The 18,202-nt window shown below is 32.1% G+C and overlaps 1 protein-coding gene across 6 annotated transcripts in view; it reads right to left on the bottom strand.

The window, feature by feature from the left end:
• Positions 1-18,202, bottom strand: part of LOC140751009 (lysosomal proton-coupled steroid conjugate and bile acid symporter SLC46A3-like) — a 29,059-nt gene that overhangs the window by 10,177 nt on the left and 680 nt on the right. For 2 of the 6 annotated variants that reach the window (XM_073084798.1, XM_073084799.1), the window contains exons 2-5: positions 14,028-15,077; positions 5,239-5,392; positions 3,878-3,979; positions 1,956-2,093 (exon numbers count right to left, since the gene is read on the bottom strand). In XM_073084798.1, the coding sequence (XP_072940899.1) occupies positions 1,956-2,093; positions 3,878-3,979; positions 5,239-5,392; positions 14,028-14,834 (1,201 nt within the window). In that variant the 5' untranslated portion in view covers positions 14,835-15,077. Of the gene's footprint in view, positions 1-1,955; positions 2,094-3,877; positions 3,980-5,238; positions 5,393-14,027; positions 15,078-16,275; positions 16,531-18,202 lie in introns of those variants that run through there. The other 4 variants (XM_073084802.1, XM_073084803.1, XM_073084804.1 and 1 more) reach the window with 3 other exon arrangements.

Genomic DNA, 18,202 nt, shown 5'->3' with positions numbered 1-18,202 from the left:
AGGGCTCAAAGGAGACATTTCACTTTATGCAGATGATACAAGCATTTTTTATTTTGGACATTCAGTTGAAGCTATGATACCTCACGTTCAAAGCGATCTTAATTTGTTAAATACCTGGTTCCAAACTAATTTGCTTACAATTAATGTCGCAAAAACTAATTTCGTAATACTCTCCGCAAAAAATAAGAGAATCACTACTAATATAGAAATAAAAATTAATAATCAATTAATTCACAGAAAAACAAAAGAAAAATATCTCGGTCTTACAATAGATAATTATCTTTGTTGGAAGCCACATATTGAGAAAATAAGGTCTAAATTAATATCACTGTCAGGTCCCTTACATAACATTTCAAGGTGTTTACCTCAAAAAGTGCGATACATAATTTACAACTCTTTAGTCAAACCACACATTGATTATTTAATCGAAGTGTGGGGTACTGCAGCCAAATCCAACCTTGATCCTTTACAAAGAGCACAAAACAGAGTAATAAAGGCACTATTTAATTATAAATTTTTAACACCAACTGATAAAATATACCATGACACAAAAATTATGAACATTAGTCAAACATATATATACTATACTTGTATATTAGTGCGTAAAATTTTAAATAAAGACATACATACAAGTCTATCATTTACGAAAAAACAACAAACACAACGAATTAAACTACGGAATGCTAACTACTTAGTAACACGTCCTCCGAGAACAAATTATGGTAAAAAGAATATCGAATTTGAGGGTGTTAATTTATACAATAAACTACCAACTAACATAAAAAATGCTAAAACTATGTATCGTTTTAAAAAGTTATTAAAGTCACATATATTAGAAACATAAATTTAATTTACGAACAACAAAAACACATAAAATAACATGAATACAAAATAAATAATTTATAGAATATTATTTACATTTTAATTTACATATATATTTTTTTTTTTTCTTAGATTTTTTAAGCATTAAATTATGTTAGTGCAATAATTACTTAGTTTACTACTGACTACCATTAATGCCGCATCCAAAGATGTTTTGTTTTATAGCTCCATGTAACATAACTTAAAACCACGAATACGGAGGGTATATCAATATTACTTGATAAACGTTAACCCAGTTTTATAATAATTTCATTTATTTTGTGTCATCTAAGTAACTAGATGGTAAACTTCTAACATAACATAACTTTTTGTACCTACGCCCGATATTATAATGTTTTTAAGTTATGATTTCTCAGTAAGTGAATTATAAATTCTTTATGAGAAATAAAGTTCTTCTTAAATCGTATGTATAATCTATTCCGCTATTAGGTCACGAGGCTAAATAGCGAAGTTTATGAATAGAACACCAATTTATGTTTTTATTTATATGCTATTTAGCTTAACTGGCATTTATTGTGCAGGTATCATCATTATTCTGCATATTTGCCTTTTGTTTTCTGGACAAAAGATGCGTGTAAATAAGTAAGCAGCATGACGACACTGTGATTTTACTCATAGATTGAAGTACCAAATTTCATCGTCGTCAACCCTTTTCTGTTCCACTGCTTCGTCTTAGATTAATTTTAGGGAATGGTCCATTGAGGCTTAGTGTAAAATTGTAGAATTTATATATTTTCGGGATTTTTTTAAAGATCTTTAAGGCGTATAAATCCTTCACCGTTAAAGCAAGTGATAATACGCACATGATTTAAAAAATCAGAGGTGCATGTCTGGAATTCGAATATCGGACCGAGATCGAGATGTCGTGTTTCAACCACTAGACTGCATTTATAAAAGGTATTCCCCATATGACACGGGGCTCTTTAAGAGCGGTGCAAAAAGAGTTCTTCCTCAAAGCCGGCGATGCATTGGCGACTTGCCTGGTGTTTGCAACGGTGACTGCTTTCCACCAGCCCGTGTGCCTTATCGTTAGGTATAAATATGAAAAAAATGGAAGATAATGAAATACTAACTTAAATACATTTCGATGTCAGTCTTCACGAATGCCGTCCAGATGGAACCGGCGAACTTGCTGCTTACGGAGATGAGGCATAATACTGAGTCTTGTATTTGCAGCTTCCGGCTCAAGATCGTTATGGAGAACATGGCTCCTGAAATAAAAACATATGATTTAGGATTTATGATTTGTCTGATTTGTGTGGATTTATGATTTGTGTCCGTGAATGTGTGTCTTGTGTCTCTCTTTTTCTCTTTTATGTTCTTGTGACTCTACAATTTCGAAAATTCAGCGATACTACTTGAACTATTCTTAGTTTTTACATAATACGCATTTATTGATTTTAATTCTATTTAAATTGCCGAAACTTAGTCGAATATAGGTAGATTAATAAATTAATTAATTGTTAGGCACCTTCAGCAAGTACAAATATACATAGCTATAAAGTGTGGAATAGAAACATTATTTTCATATTGTAGTACTATAATTCGGGATGGTTTTGAGCGCCTACCCGTCTATTAGTTCACAGGCAAACGGTACAAGTTGATAAACTGGATCATCAATAAAACTTAAATTGTTTCGAAATTCTACTCTAATTTTCTTTATAAAAGTGACAAGATATTCAATTTATTTATTCGTATCCAACAATAAGTTGAGATAAAACTTATTGAAACGTACTGTATGAAAGGAGTTTGACTGGACGGGCGAGATTATAGAAGTCTGTAAAAGTTTTGCATACGAACCTTTCAAATAACATCTCAAACTCGAGCGTATTTTCAAAACAATGTTCACGTATCTGAGTTTCAATTGAATGGCACTTTGTAAAGACGTAAATTTGGGGCCATTAAAACCGCGGTTTGTAAGAGTTTAATTAAAAAATATAGGTACAGAACTTGTTCCTCTGTCGTTTTTGAGTTAACTAGTAAGTACACAAGTTAAAGTAAGATAAGTAACAGATATTCATTTTCTGAATTTTTTTTTCTTAAATTCCATTTTTAAAAGTTTGTTCGGGCGACATTAGCATACTTCAGTGGCATCTACTATAGAAGTGTAGAAGTAGAAGTAGAGAGGCTATATGGATTAACATATTTTAACATATGAGTTGAATGAAGAATGTAGGCTGCTGGAAAATCAATACCAGCAGGAAAATAATAATAATAAACATATGAGATGACATTAGATTTTTCTAGATTGTGAGAGGGAGCAGTCAGATTTTTTTTTTATTATAATTAAATGTTTGCACTCTGAATGTTGACAAAAAATCGATGTCATTTAAAGTTATTTTTTATGTTGACGCTGTTGATTCATAGCCAACTGTGTTTAATATTAAGACGTGTCACGAATGTTTTGTGGCCCAACCGTCTTGACATACGCAATCCCCATACAATATGATATATTAAGACCCTTTAAGAGACATAACTTTTCGATCAATAGGAATATGAAAATTGTTGGGTGTAATAAACTCGCTTTTGTTTGGAATTTGGCATTTGCCTCTTACTCCGTAGATTTGAGCATTGATTTGTTTAAAATGAATTTTGTCGCTTACGCATTAGCAGATTACCGGGCTACTCAATAAACTACCGCAGGGGCAATCTATGGTGCATGGCGCTCGTGGCGATGTCGGGAGTATCTCTACACACTTGCCTGCCGTGCAGTGTTAAAATGTATGTTGACCTGCTCAGGTTATTGCGGTAGGGGCAATCTAGAGAGCAAGTTAAGGTGGCAATTAAAGGTCATTCCCACTCTTATATCTACCCCATATTACCCCTGCAGCACGTATGTGAGTGGCCCGCTCAATAACATCAGAGGCGGCAAACCGCCTGATAACGTAGTGGATAAAGTTCTATTATTGTTCAAGTTGTAGATATTGAAAAGAATGTATTGTATTTTTCAAATCCCTTAATAACAAATAATGAAATATTACCAAATAGCACTTACCAAATGAATGTAGTATTATAGAGTAGCTGGTGAATACACTGAACTTCACCATGTCCCAGTTCAGTCGATTTCGTACGAATAGATAGAATATTCCGTGTTCCGCTGAAAATATAACGACCTTTAATAAAACGAGTTATGCTGGAACGATTAACGACAATCAATAAAATTATTAATTCAGCTGGAGCCATATATGATATTTAATAAAACTGCACCTTCCGTTGCTGTGTTCAACGACAATCAATAAAATTATAAATTCAGCTGGAGCTATATATGATATTTAATAAAATTGCACGTTCCGTTGCTGTGTTCAACGACAATCAATAAAATTATTAATTCAGCTGGTGCCATATAATATGATATTTAATAAAATTGCACGTTCCGTTGCTGTGTTCAACGATAATCAATAAAATTATAAATTCAGCTGGAGCCATATAATTGATATTTAATAAAATTGCACGTTCCGTTGCTGTGTTCAACGACAATCAATAAAATTATTAATTCAGCTGGTGCCATATATGATATTTAATAAAATTGCACGTTCCGTTGCTGTGTTCAACGACAATCAATAAAATTATTAATTCAGCTGGTGCCATATATGATATTTAATAAAATTGCACGTTCCGTTGCTGTGTTCAACGACAATCAATAAAATTATAAATTCAGCTGGAGCCATATATGATATTTAATAAAATTGCACGTTCCGTTGCTGTGTTCAACGACAATCAATAAAATTATAAATTCAGCTGGAGCCATATATGATATTTAATAAAATTGCACGTTCCGTTGCTGTGTTCAACGACAATCAATAAAATTATTAATTCAGCTGGAGCCATATATGATATTTAATAAAATTGCACGTTCCGTTGCTGTGTTCAACGACAATCAATAAAATTATTAATTCAGCTGGAGCCATATATGATATTCAATAAAATTGCACGTTTCGTTGCTGTGTTAACGACATTCAATTAAATTGTTTGTTTCGGTGGTATGTATAACGACAAATAAGAAATTTCGTGTTCCGCTTGCATAATATTACTGCTACGGGTTATCAACATCTTTGTAGCATCAATGTAGCATGTACTTTTGTTACAATATAATGGTTTCATAAAATCATTATTATAAGGTATTATAATTAATCTGCTCTATAATTATTGTTCTCTTGTATAATTATTATAAAATTAAGTATAACATGTTTAGGTACATATATTATAGAGTTACCTGACTGATATCATAGAGATATGCTTTTTTCTTGGGGAATTATATTGACTGTCTTAATTAGGAGAAATTTATATTATTTCTTTTATCGTTTCTTTACGATGGCATTTTATATCGAGTTAAAATTTTAAATATAATTAACTCACACATAGTCGGTCCATACAATATAAACACGCTGAAAAGTGTAAGCAACACTTTAGTACGTCGGCTGTTCGGTCGTTTCTTAAAGGCTACGCCGATCGTATCCACTACGTGCGTAGTATCGAAGAACGAAACGCCGGCGCTCCCGCTACGTTCGATCTGAAAATTTAATTTTTAATACAATTCTGCGTACTATAATTGTTAACTTAAGAATTATAACCAACATCACCTATTTTCAATTTAACCCAATTAAAACATTGGAATAATTTTACAAAAATATAGAAAATAGGAATATTATTATAAAAAATAGAAATTAAGGATACAATAATATATATAAAATTGTACCATAAGGTATTTAGGTAGGTTAGGTTTTTATTACACACTTGGTAAATTATGGGTAAGTATGTGGGCGCGCCGGTAGGTAGATCTACAGTGGTATTTCGATTCAACTAATTTAACCAATATTTATAAAAATATAGTTAAAATAATTAAATGAATAAGCGTTAATGCCACCATAGTAACAATAACACCCAAGCAAAACACCAAACAGTTCAGAGCACCACCGTGCCGTGACCACTATTGGACAACTTCTGATCTGTTGACAGTTGCGCGCCCCTTTTTTATACCATGATACAGGTAGCCAATTGTTATTACGGAGCGGTAGTTCGAAATTAATATCATGTGATTTTAAAAACGGAATATTTATATATGAAATGAAGCATTCTTCCACAAGTATTTTTATTATTATACAGGCGAAAGTCAAGGTAGCAAAAAGGATGAATAATGATTATGTACATAACAACATTGCGTCATATTTATATTAAATTAATTCAATCGATACTTAAAAACAATACTATCTACAATACTTAGCTATTAAAATGTAAGTACGTATTAGATTAGATGTAAAATACACTACGTTCAGGTGATAAACACGTGAAAATGGTAAATAATGTAACCGGTTATGTGTGTCAAACTCGTGTTGAGGGTTCCGTATTATACACAATATATTTATGACGTATATTTACATAAAAAATATTAGGTAAGTAGACAAGTTCGTTATTAGAATAATATATTTGTTATTCCACCTTTTTATTAGCTTTGATTCGATATTTTCTTAATTTATTGTTTGCGTGCGTTCTTTGCCATGTTAAATGCCCCTTTAGTCTCATAAGGTCCATATCCCAAAACGACTAGTTCCCGAGAGAACAATTTCCCAAATAAACATTTTCCCGAAAGAACAATTACAAAAAAGATAATTTTCGAAAAGGACAATTCCCAAAAAGGCAATTTCCTCCTAAGTTTGGCAGATGTAAAAAAATGTGTACCTATTTAAAAAAAGAATCATTAAGTGAAATGTATTTTTAAAAAGTTTTTTAGTCATACATAAATAAATTCATTTGATTCCATAATAGGCTTCCCACGGAGCCGAATTTCATACTCAACTGTTATCACTCGATTGGGACTAAACTTGCAACCTTGCGTGACAAATGTTTTTTTATCAATATGCCACGTGGACAGATTACATTATAATATAATAGTTGATCCACGTGGCATAAAATATTTACACACACCTATTAAAATAGATAACTTATAGATAGGTTACATGCCCTCTAAACAACTCGAAAAAGTGACGGAACCGCGAGCGCATTGACACACACATTTTTCATTTTACTTACATATTACTACATAGACAAATATTCTATTAAGGTCAGAGCTATTGGAACAATATGATAAAAAATACAATTAGTGTTTGAAAGTGCGTTTCAAGTTTCATTCATACGTAAATATCGACGTAATTTTTTGTCTCTGTCACTTCACTTGTGGAAGGAATATGTAGTCTCTTTCTTGTCAGTTACGTAATCATGGCGGACCAAACACACAAGTACAATGAATGCACAATAAGGTATTTTGAGGCTTAGAAGACTAAAATAATGTCGTTTAACGTGTACAGTGACATACGTGTGAATTACTATGCCGCGCGAGAGCGACTGGCGTCGACGTACATACACCAATTGGCGTATTTTGTATGTTTCAAGTATAGTAACATATCTTTAATTTATATCAATGACTATGCACATAAAAGTTGTTCCACGTGGCATAAAATATATACACGCACCCATTAAAATCAATTGAAAATCTCATTGAAAGTTATGTGTGACATTTGTCATTAAAGTATGCGGACGCGTCGTTTGGTTCCGGTAATGATAATTGGGGTCGTTATGAATTTACATGCATATATCTATGTAAATGATATACAAATATGTCGGGGCATACCCACTGGTGAAGCTTCAACTTACGCACTGTGGAGTATCAAGCATCATATTATTTTATTTTGGTCATATTATCTTTTTTGTTTTGGTATAGTAATTGTCTTTATTTCGTCAGAGATTCATCTTAAAAAATGTAAAAAATAGAATATGTACTAGTTATTAGCTAAGTTTATTCAATTGATACTAGGATTGCTCAAAGGTCAAAATCATACCACCCGCTACATTTTTTTTAAATATTATCATTATTATTTATTGTAACGACTCTCATACTTTCATTGCGCGTATTGCGATGAAACAAACATTGTTCAATCGTTGTTTTCATGTTACAATGTAGATACTCGTAAATTGTAGTACACATAATACGTATTATTGCGATATGTAGAAAGAACATGTTAAAAAACGTACGTTACGGGGACCCATTGTGTATGAACATATAGATGAGTATCATCTTAGGTAGTAGTGACAATCAGAATAGGATAGAAAATCACGGCATTGTATGTTACTAAAGAGATATTAATAAATAGAAATCTAAATGCATGATTTAGATGTTTATCTGGCGGGCCATACCCGGTTATTGAACCCGGAACGCTACATATCAGAAAAGTATTCGGCCATTACGTCAATTTAGTTATATGTGGTTATGGGCCAATATACGCGTACCAATATGAAATATTGTGTTTATCTTTTTTACTTAAAAAAAAAATAGATATTATTAAGAAATAACTTTCATAATAAGGTATTAAAATTCAGTCGCAAGGAGCTTGAATGAGTCTTGAAGACAAACCCTCCTAGTTATCCCATCCTAGTTGAAAAACTATAATAAAAACTATAATAATAATAATTATGCGGTGTTGAAAGTTATGAATGAAATTTGTCACTGCATATGCGAACGTGTCGTTCGGTTCCGGTAATGATAATTGGGGTCGTTACGGATAACCGGAATGGGTTGTTAACGCGACTCTGGACTTAAAATCAATAATGCAAATGGTTTGCTCATATTGTTGTTAATGATGTTGATGTTTAAATTAATTACTGAAAGCAAATATAACGGGTGATTACTAATGTTTGTTTAGTAATTTAAGTTTTTTTGTTTTTTTTTTCAGAATATTTTTAACTGTTTTATACTTTATATATTTTATTATATAATTAGTTAGTTTCTAAATTAAGTTATTTGTACATACACAATAATATATTTAAAAAAATCTCAAAGTAATCATCGTTTTAATTATTTAGTATATTTCATATTAAATTTAAATATCAATTTTCATATCAATACTAGCTTACCCGGCAAACGTTGTGTTGCCATATAAATAAAAAAAATGTTAAGGGTGAACAACCCTTATCACTTTGACGTATGAAAAATAGATAGTAGCCGATTTTCAGGCCTACTGAATATGCATATAAAATTTGGTGAAAATCGGTAAATCCGTTTCGGAGGAGTACGGTAACTAACATTGTGAGACGAGAATTTTATATATAAGATATTAAATTTAAATGTCAGCTTTCTTAAAATATAAATTTGCGTAATATATTCCACAATATGGTATTATATAAAATTCTACGTCATTAAATGATTATATTAATTAATAATACGGGTACTAACAATATAACAATGCTCATAGCTTAATAAAACAAATAAGAAAAGTAAATGACAATGAATAAATTACACGAGGATAATAATTTAATATGATAATAATATTTATATAAAGATATCATTATTGTAATATATTATGACTCCAGGCGTAAATGGCTATAGAAATTCTATGAAGTCTTATACAAACTAAATCCTTAGGGCTTTCAATCCATCTGTGGACGACCTCAGACTTTTAATTGTAAAACCTACACATTTTTGGCAGTGATTATATTTCTCGATTTATCATGATCTTTTTCAAAGAATATTATTTTTAAGATAAGTCCTCTTCTTAAAGTCATAGATTAGTAAAGATTACTCACTCCTAACTAGAAAATGTGCCCAGTTTTGAGAATTGAAATACTTGCGTAAAAAAGTTTTGCCACGTCTCCGTGCTAAAATATCCCTAAAATATTTGAAATAATTATTTATTTATTATGTAAATTCATGTAAATTACGCAGTATTAGTTATTTATTCGTAAATTTTCTCTAAAAATGTTATTATTTGTCAAGAATTCAAAAAAAGAACTTACGATAATAAGCCATTTGTGGCTTCATTTAATTTCAAGGCGGCGAAGTATCTTTACTAATCTATGCTTAAAGTGAGACTTTTATGGGCCGCTGAAAATCATGATGGCGCTAGATATTAGTTTAGTAGGTATATCATTTTTACTTCTGCAGGGTCGATTGCGGCACCATTCATATGCTGCCTCTATATAACGATTCGCTTGTATATACTTAACTACAAGACAAAAACATTTTATCCCAAAATATATTACAGGGTGAAAGCAGACGAGCGTGCCTTGCTTCTATAGAATATAAACATATACATAAAACAATGTTACGTTGCCAAGTAAAGCTCGTTAAACAGAGGTTATTATGCACAGCAGCGACCAGTGTCGAAGTTGTCACTAATTAAATCGTTTATATCGGGCGATAGTTCCAGCCAGCTCACAGGAAATGAGATAGCGAGCCGTTGTGTCTAGAATTAATTTGTAAAATTTTCCTGGATTAATGCTATCAAGTAAAGTTAAGAAATTAAAAATTGCAGTAAGTTTTGTAAATGAATGACTTATATAAATGCTATGTTTTATACATGGATCTGTACATAACATGGATGTGTGTCTTGAGGTATTCCCGGAGCGCTATGACAAGGGGCTCTTCAAAAAGGTACAAAAACAGCTCTCATACAAACCCGGCGATGCATTGGCGACTCCTCTGGTGTTGCAAATGTCCATAGGCGGTATTGACTACTTTCCAGCAGGTAGCACGTCTGCCTAATTGTTAAGTTAAATAATAAAAAATCTTAACCGGTCACGCGTGTTTACGGCCTCACGCGTGTCCCATACGCAAGCGAATCAAGTTGCTGAAGTCTCTTCACGGCCGGAACAAAATGACACAATGGAATTGGCACGCGTGCAGGTATGACGCGCGTGTAGGCGTTAACATGCATGACAGGTAAAGTGTACTTTTAAAAATATTTGTTATTAATTATATCGAAAAATGCCATGTACGTAACCTCAATTTTCCGAGTTGTTAATAATGTATACAAAGTTTATACTGTAATTAAAGGTAAATAGAACTATATAAAATGATATAATTTTTGAATATCAAATACATTTTTATTAATACAACTTTTGCGTGTGTACTAAAATTCAATTTTACTAAGAAATCGAAAGGTGGTATTACAAGTAATACTGTGGGATGTAGCGCAAATAATGGAAAAAATAATATAACGACAACTGTGGATTATAATTAATAATGCAGTTGGTAAAAGTTAAAGTACATTAAAATCTTTTGTGACATTTACTAGGTACCTCTATGTGATGTTATATATAGATCTCAGCTCGGTAAAGGTCTATCAACTTTTAAATTTATTCTGTTTTTTTTGTCGATAGCTTTTTGTATAGTTAATTAATCTTTTGGATGACAGTGTCGTTGGCATTCTATAGAGCATGTACTAACGCTGACCAGCGACCACACAGTCGCTACTATCGCTTGAGCGATACTTACTGAACAGTTGTTTAAGCCACTGGCTCACAGGCACTTGTTTTGTTGCTTTAGCGACTGTTAAGCGATACAAGTTTTTTTTTTAATTTTTTATATGATATTCTTTATATCTTTATATTATTTTAAAAAATCCTCAACATAATATGATCTGTTATCTGTCATCTTTTATTAGTAATCACGTCACGTTTGTTTGTGTCTTTTCAAATAATTATAAAAACCATAAAATAGTAAAATGTTTAACAAGGGAACTGAGACAATGGGTGCATTGAAGTTTTCTTCGATAAACGATTATAATATTTCTAGCGTATATTTCACGCTACTTCAAAGTTACTCGTACGTTGTTCAGTTTGACACGACCTGTCAGAAATGCATTCTCTAAGCGGCCAAACTATAAATGAAATAATTAACTTTAGGTTAAATTATCTTAGGGTCAATGACCAGTAGGACTACCATGAGTTTACAAAAGTATTACTCGCTAGCGACTGCGTAAAATAAATGTATGAAAAATTGTACAGCGCCTCTGGTGGTTACTCGTAGAACTAAAATCCGTAGTGACGTAACTCGATACGTATCCTATCGAAATCAAATCGCTAGCGAATGTCATTATGATCTATTGCCATACAAATTCGGTCCCATGAGTCATTAATTTGACAGACGTTGTCAAGAAATACCGTAACGATAGTAGTTATGTTATTCACTAGCAAAATGACAATAGTTTTCTATTTACCATTTCTATAGTGGCGTTTCTATGCCAACTCATGGTAATGCTACAGATCCTTCGATTAAGGTTACTTTACGGTATGTAAATTTTAAATCGTTATTAATATCGATAACATCAAAACTGTTTTGAAATGTACATAAATTATTAAGAAAATTTAAACAAGCAAAGTGTTAAATATTTTGAAAAGCTTTATAAATATTACTAGTAGCATCGCCACAACAACAACAATTTTTATGTTTTGAATTTTTTTGGTAACTAGTGTTATTCGCGTTATCGAGACGCTTCTAGAGATACTTTTTATGTTTTTATCCTTGAATTTGTTTACATCATAGCACATGCCAAGTTATTAGACATGCATCCATGCACTCGAAAAACGAAACGGTAAAACCTTTGAAAAATACATTACCAGTTCTTCACCACGTTTATTATGGATGACTCTAGGATGATTATTTTATAATGACTCAGATAAAATGATTTGGAATTCGTATATAAATACCGGATAATACATTATCTGATAGCTAGAAAAGATAGGATAGGTGAAGACACGATGCGACGACTCGATAATACTATGATGCGTGTATCCGTCTATGTATCAAATATAAACAAAAAGGTCATGGGCTCTTTCAGCCAGGCAGACATATAAATGATGAACATGTGTAGATGAATGAATGAATGAATGAATGAATTTATTTATTTGTAAAAGCATGCGTTTATAAAGTAGTTCATAACATAGTAATTGCGTTCGGCATACTCTACCGGTTGATCCGGTGTACAAATCTTTGTTTTATTCTTATAAATAAACATTAATTTACATACTTAGTTGTTCATTACAATTTACATATAAAATTTAAAAGATGCTAGATTTACTTAAGTGCTATTAGTATATGTGCTATATGTAGATCAATATCGTGAGTATCACTGCATCCGATTTCATGTGCAGTATAATTCCTATATTTTGCAAAATTTCGTTATTGAAATTTTTTAAGTAAACCCGAAGCCGAAGAAATTATATTCAATTACACAAATATGAAATAATTTTGTTAGCACCACCAGAACCAAAAAGATATTATAAGAGAGTCCAAAAAATATTATATGAAAACACAAATGAGACAGCCGGATGTCTTAATCGGTTGAGTGGTTACTTCACTCATTACATACTTAGAACCAAACTGATAAGTAACAGTGGCCATCCAACAATACACTTGTAATAATTACGTAGCATAATTTGTTTACAATCATCAAGCTGAAGTCATTCCGATGATCGATGGCACTTGAGGAAAAAGTTCTCATAATGACAATGTTTAGGCAATAGAAGTACTAGACTCAGTTACTTGATGAAGACAGTGAGGTAAGTTTCAACTTAGAAGACACAGAGTTGGAGTAGCGCCAATTAAGGGAGGTGTACGGCAAGCAGTGGACTTCAAAGAGCTATGGATAGATTGAATAGAATATTTATAAATGCATTGTAAATTAACTTGAAAAGGCAAATAAAATGGTAATTGTAAAATGTACGAAGTTATATTTCAAGTAACTAATTTCGGGGAACTACTTGTATATACGGTTGTTGCGTATGTCTAGGATTTTTGTACACGAAACCCTGACTAGTTTTGGATCTATAATAGTTTCTACTTATAAGTTCCCACTGATTGCATCAAATGCGTTACAGAGATTGATCATGAGAATCTCGAGTCGGTTAGGAAAAAGTCGGGTTATCTTAAACAAAACAATATACACACCCATGACGAGAATACGTTTTAAAGTGAGTATTTAAGTGAATTAGTCAATACATAGTATTAATGGATATAGCTAGAAACACAATTGGAATGAAAGTTTGTTTTCACATTTTAGTAGAAAATCTTGAAAGAAACTAATCCTTAGTAGAGGTTATAAATGTTGAAACTACTTATAATATAACACGTGGATGAAGACGCGAGTAGTTAACAAGTAGATTGTGATTATAGCTTGATAAAATTATTGGCATAATTTATTTTTATCAGAAATGGATAATAGACGGATTAATTTGATTCTAAATGATAACAACGTCAACGATTAAAACATTCAATAGGTACAATACAATAAACAAATATAATAGAAAATGCTACTAATATTTATTAAAATGATTAGGCAAAATAATAATTTGAAAATAAATAATTTTGTACTTACTGGTGTTAGTCCTTTGTTTCTTAGAAATTCGTCAGGCTCCTTCAAACAGAAGCATCCGTACATGAGTATTAAGATGAACATTACAGTTGTCATTGAAAATATTCCGTAGTAGCCCATCTTTTGCACCAGTATTCCACTCACTCCGATCCCGATAGGCAGCCCCGCCGTCATGCAAAAGTTTACTAAGCCAACCCTAAAGGTTCGAGATTCTTCCGAAGTTATATCACTAATATAACTGAAAACTCCCAGAAACATGGTCACCCAACTTCCAGTTATCGCTGGGAATATCGTCTCTAAAAACACTGTTACTTGAACTGGGATTTCGTAAAAGAAGTAGACGTTTATAATATTGTTTATCGATGTAGCCAATTCTCCGCATATCGGCAGCAATATGCAAAGTTTCCGCTTCCCAGTTCTGTCGCTCCAGGCACCCAGAAACATTATTATGATGCATGGTAACGCCGTGTGAATGACACTCTTCCAAATGTCTATCGACGCTATCAACTTTTGCACTTCCTTTTCATAAGACGTGTAGTTTTTATTGTTTTTCCTGATCAAGGCATCACAAATTTCGTAAGGAAATCCAAGATTGACTCGGCACGCTTTATCCAAATTGAAGTTACCCATCGCAAATCTTGATATCACGCTGGGAATAATAAGCCCTGCGAGTAAGGGCTCGACTGTGATGTTGTCTTTGATGTAACACAGTTTTTCGGTGAAGGTACCATCTCGGAATGATTTGTGATGTTTCTTGTTTAGTGGTTTTTCTTCTTTTGTCTCCTTAGATTCCTGCTTTTCGTCAGCCATGATTTGGTTTGAGTTTTATTTTTCTACAGTGTTATTCCATTTTATGTTAGATCTCACCAAGCGCGAATAACTGTCACGGCTTCAATGCACAGTGAACGTCAATGTAGGTACAATATACAATAGCTGTCTTTGATATTTACTCGTCCGATATATTTGTTTGATATCAATTAAGCGTTGATAATGATAAAGCGTGTAATGTAGATAATTGGCATTTGTTTTGTATTGGCCGGATCAACGCGTGTTCTATTGAATTTGTAGGTTATAATGTTGTTATATAGATTTTGCTAATTGTGTTTAGTTTAGTTGTTGTACTTTTATGTTTATACAAATTAACGAAGTGTTTTATTTACGAATCGAATCTAATGATTACAAGTACTTAACGTTGAATGTTATTACGTTTAGGTAGTAATAAAAATGGCGCTTTATCAGAGGTACCGGTCTATCGTTGACTTCTGAATACTAATAATAATTATTTGGGTAAAGTTTGTGATGTAATGGAAAACATATTTATTTACATTCGTTTGACGTAAGATCAAATCTGTCAATACTGCTAATGAATTACTAAGAAATGTATTGTATATATAACCGCAACAACCAAATTTTGTGGGAGGAAAATAAACAGGGTTTTCCAGCTAAAATACCCAACATATTGAAATGTTTTAAAGCGAACATTTTTATTTTCAATGACAATATAGACACGTTTTAAGAACACTTATGTAGGCGGCAGTCTGTCTGTCGGATATGTTATCAAGAATCTATTGTGGTTCGCCTCCCAATCAACCACGGCCTGTCTATTTCTATCTAATAATAACGAAAAGCGGTGTGTTTAAAAGCTGAGATAAGAAAGAGACCCGTTCGAAACATATCAATTTTATTTTTTGAGACAGAATCCATCTGAGGTGAAGGACTCATGTAGGTGAAGGATTCATGTAGGACTTCGATTCAAACTGGTTGATCAATTTTGTCATCGGTAGTAGCCAAGTGAGCTGCATAGTCCCTTGCTAATTTAAGGAAACTTGACAACTTAAAAATATACTTTAAATGTCACTTCCACAATGTTGTCTACATACATGTGAAGACACCTCATATGCAAAACAAGTCAATCTGTTTGAGCTGCAAGACGTTTCAAAGAATGAGAAATACATACATACATACATACGTTCGAAAAACGTTAGTTTCTGCCGTCGGGTAAAAAAATAAAATTTAAGCTACATTTTGCTATTCATCATGTGGAATAGATAATTGATAGAATCTGGTGTTAATTTGTATCTTTGGTGAACACATCCGGGCTATAATAATGGCCGTCACGCCAACATCGTCACGTTGAATCATGACATTAGATAATTTTCATAAATTGCTAACATTTACCGAATGAATTTTCCTGACCACAGACCGTAACATAATCTAACCTTGTATTAGTATTATATTTATTATAGAGTACCGTCAATGTTATTGTTCCACTACAGGCACGTGTCTCCACTCCGGTGAGAGTGCAGGAAATAGTCAATCGTGCTGGCCAAGTGTTGGTAGACTTCACAGACCTTTATGAACATTTTTTAAAAGAAATCTTTGGCGCGGCCCGTCGGCTTATAAAATTTTTCTTCGTCGTTTAAGCAAGATAATTTATTTCCAATTCAAAATTATTTCGAAAATCTGCCCCATTGCAAGCCTTCCCAAAAACGAACCTTTAACCCAAGGATATAATAGGATGAATAGGATAGGCCGTGACCCAAGTGTGTTTTAGCTTGAAAGTCGGAAAAATGCATTTATTATATACTCTTTTTTTTTTCTTATTCCACTTTCGAAAAATTCCCGTCTATTAAGAAGTCGAAAGTAGTATTTTAGGTGAAGTACACACGTAGCGACTTACATTAAATTCAGAATAGTCGCATTAGAATCTTTTTTCGTCTTTATTAATGAGTGAATTATTACGCATTACGTTGTTTATTCATTTTGTTGATTTCAGATTGTAGGTAACGTAACTTACATAATCAATTATATAGAGTTATAATGTTACTACTCGACTACTCGTATTATTATATTACGAATTGTTTTCTGCGGTTATATCCGAGTTAAACAGAGTAAATTTTCTCGAAAGATTTCATATTTTTTCTCGCAGTATTCTAATTCTTAACCTCATATAAAAGAGGCATATATTACTGTATAGTCTTTTCGAAATCGATTTACTTGATTCAGAAATTGGTCGGTGAGACAAACAGCCAAAATAATTGCTTTTTTTTTTATAAGTATCTACTCTCATAATATTTTATAAATTGCTTTAAAAACAGACCTTATAAACAGACACTACAATTTAATTTATTCGCATATAACATAATAAATATAAATATGTTTTAATAATGATATCAATGCCCTGTTCTTTGCATTGTTTCAAAGTTGTCGGTAAATATTAGATTAGTAGTGAACCACTTGTATTTAGTAGTTTATAGATTAATCGAATTAATCGAATTTCGTACAAATATAGCGATAATATTCTGTGAATTGAGGTGGTTTTGTTGTCAATACATTACTGTCCCACTGTTGGGCACGTAGGCTACTGCGCCCTACGCGAGCAGATTGGTGAACGACCCGCACCTTTGAGATTTTTTAATGAAATTCATATAATCGTTAAGGATGAGTATACAAATGTATGAAAAAATGTGTACTATCTTTAAAAGAAAATCCTTTAATTTGTCACATAACATTACTTCCCCGAATTTGATCCTTATAAGCAACACTATGAAATAGTTGACTCGTTTGATTTCCGGCTACGAAAAAACATATTTTAAAAAACTAATGATACAGTTTTAGTTTTTATCAAAATTGGCCTCGTAACTCCTTTCAACATTTTTCGCTATACCTTATAGTTTCGGATTTGGCCCTGAAGGCCTACTTGAAAAATTCACCCTGTATATATGATTTTTGTTTATATATGATTTTGTCTATTTATTACACCACCTTTAAATGTTAAGTTTATACCTATTTGCCCGGCATTTAATGTTGCTGTATGTATGATTTGTTTCAATAAAGATTGAAATCCTAAATAACTGTTTTTTATTATGCTATTTTGAATATCATTTTCAAATGACGAATAAGAAAAAAATGAATTCGAGATTTATTAACTTTATTTAACTTGATTTTTTAATGCTGGTATCATAAAAATAATTTGAATATTTTAATTCTAAATTGAATAAGCAAATGTACTGACATTGAAATTACCTTGTTGGATCTTAGGTATTTTATTAAAAGCTTTTTTACAACGTTTTTACCGTAGTTTTAAAACCGAAAAACATCGCGAACATCGCTTAGCAATATTAGCTAGTAAGAATAATTTTGTAATATAATATACCTACTCGTAACACATATACAAA

Source organism: Epargyreus clarus, unplaced genomic scaffold (assembly GCF_041222505.1).
Source record: "Epargyreus clarus isolate Ecla_fem2 unplaced genomic scaffold, WU_Ecla_fem_2.2 ptg000021l, whole genome shotgun sequence".
Classification (NCBI taxonomy): domain Eukaryota; kingdom Metazoa; phylum Arthropoda; class Insecta; order Lepidoptera; family Hesperiidae; genus Epargyreus; species Epargyreus clarus.
This window is presented reverse-complemented; position numbering and strand designations above follow the sequence as displayed.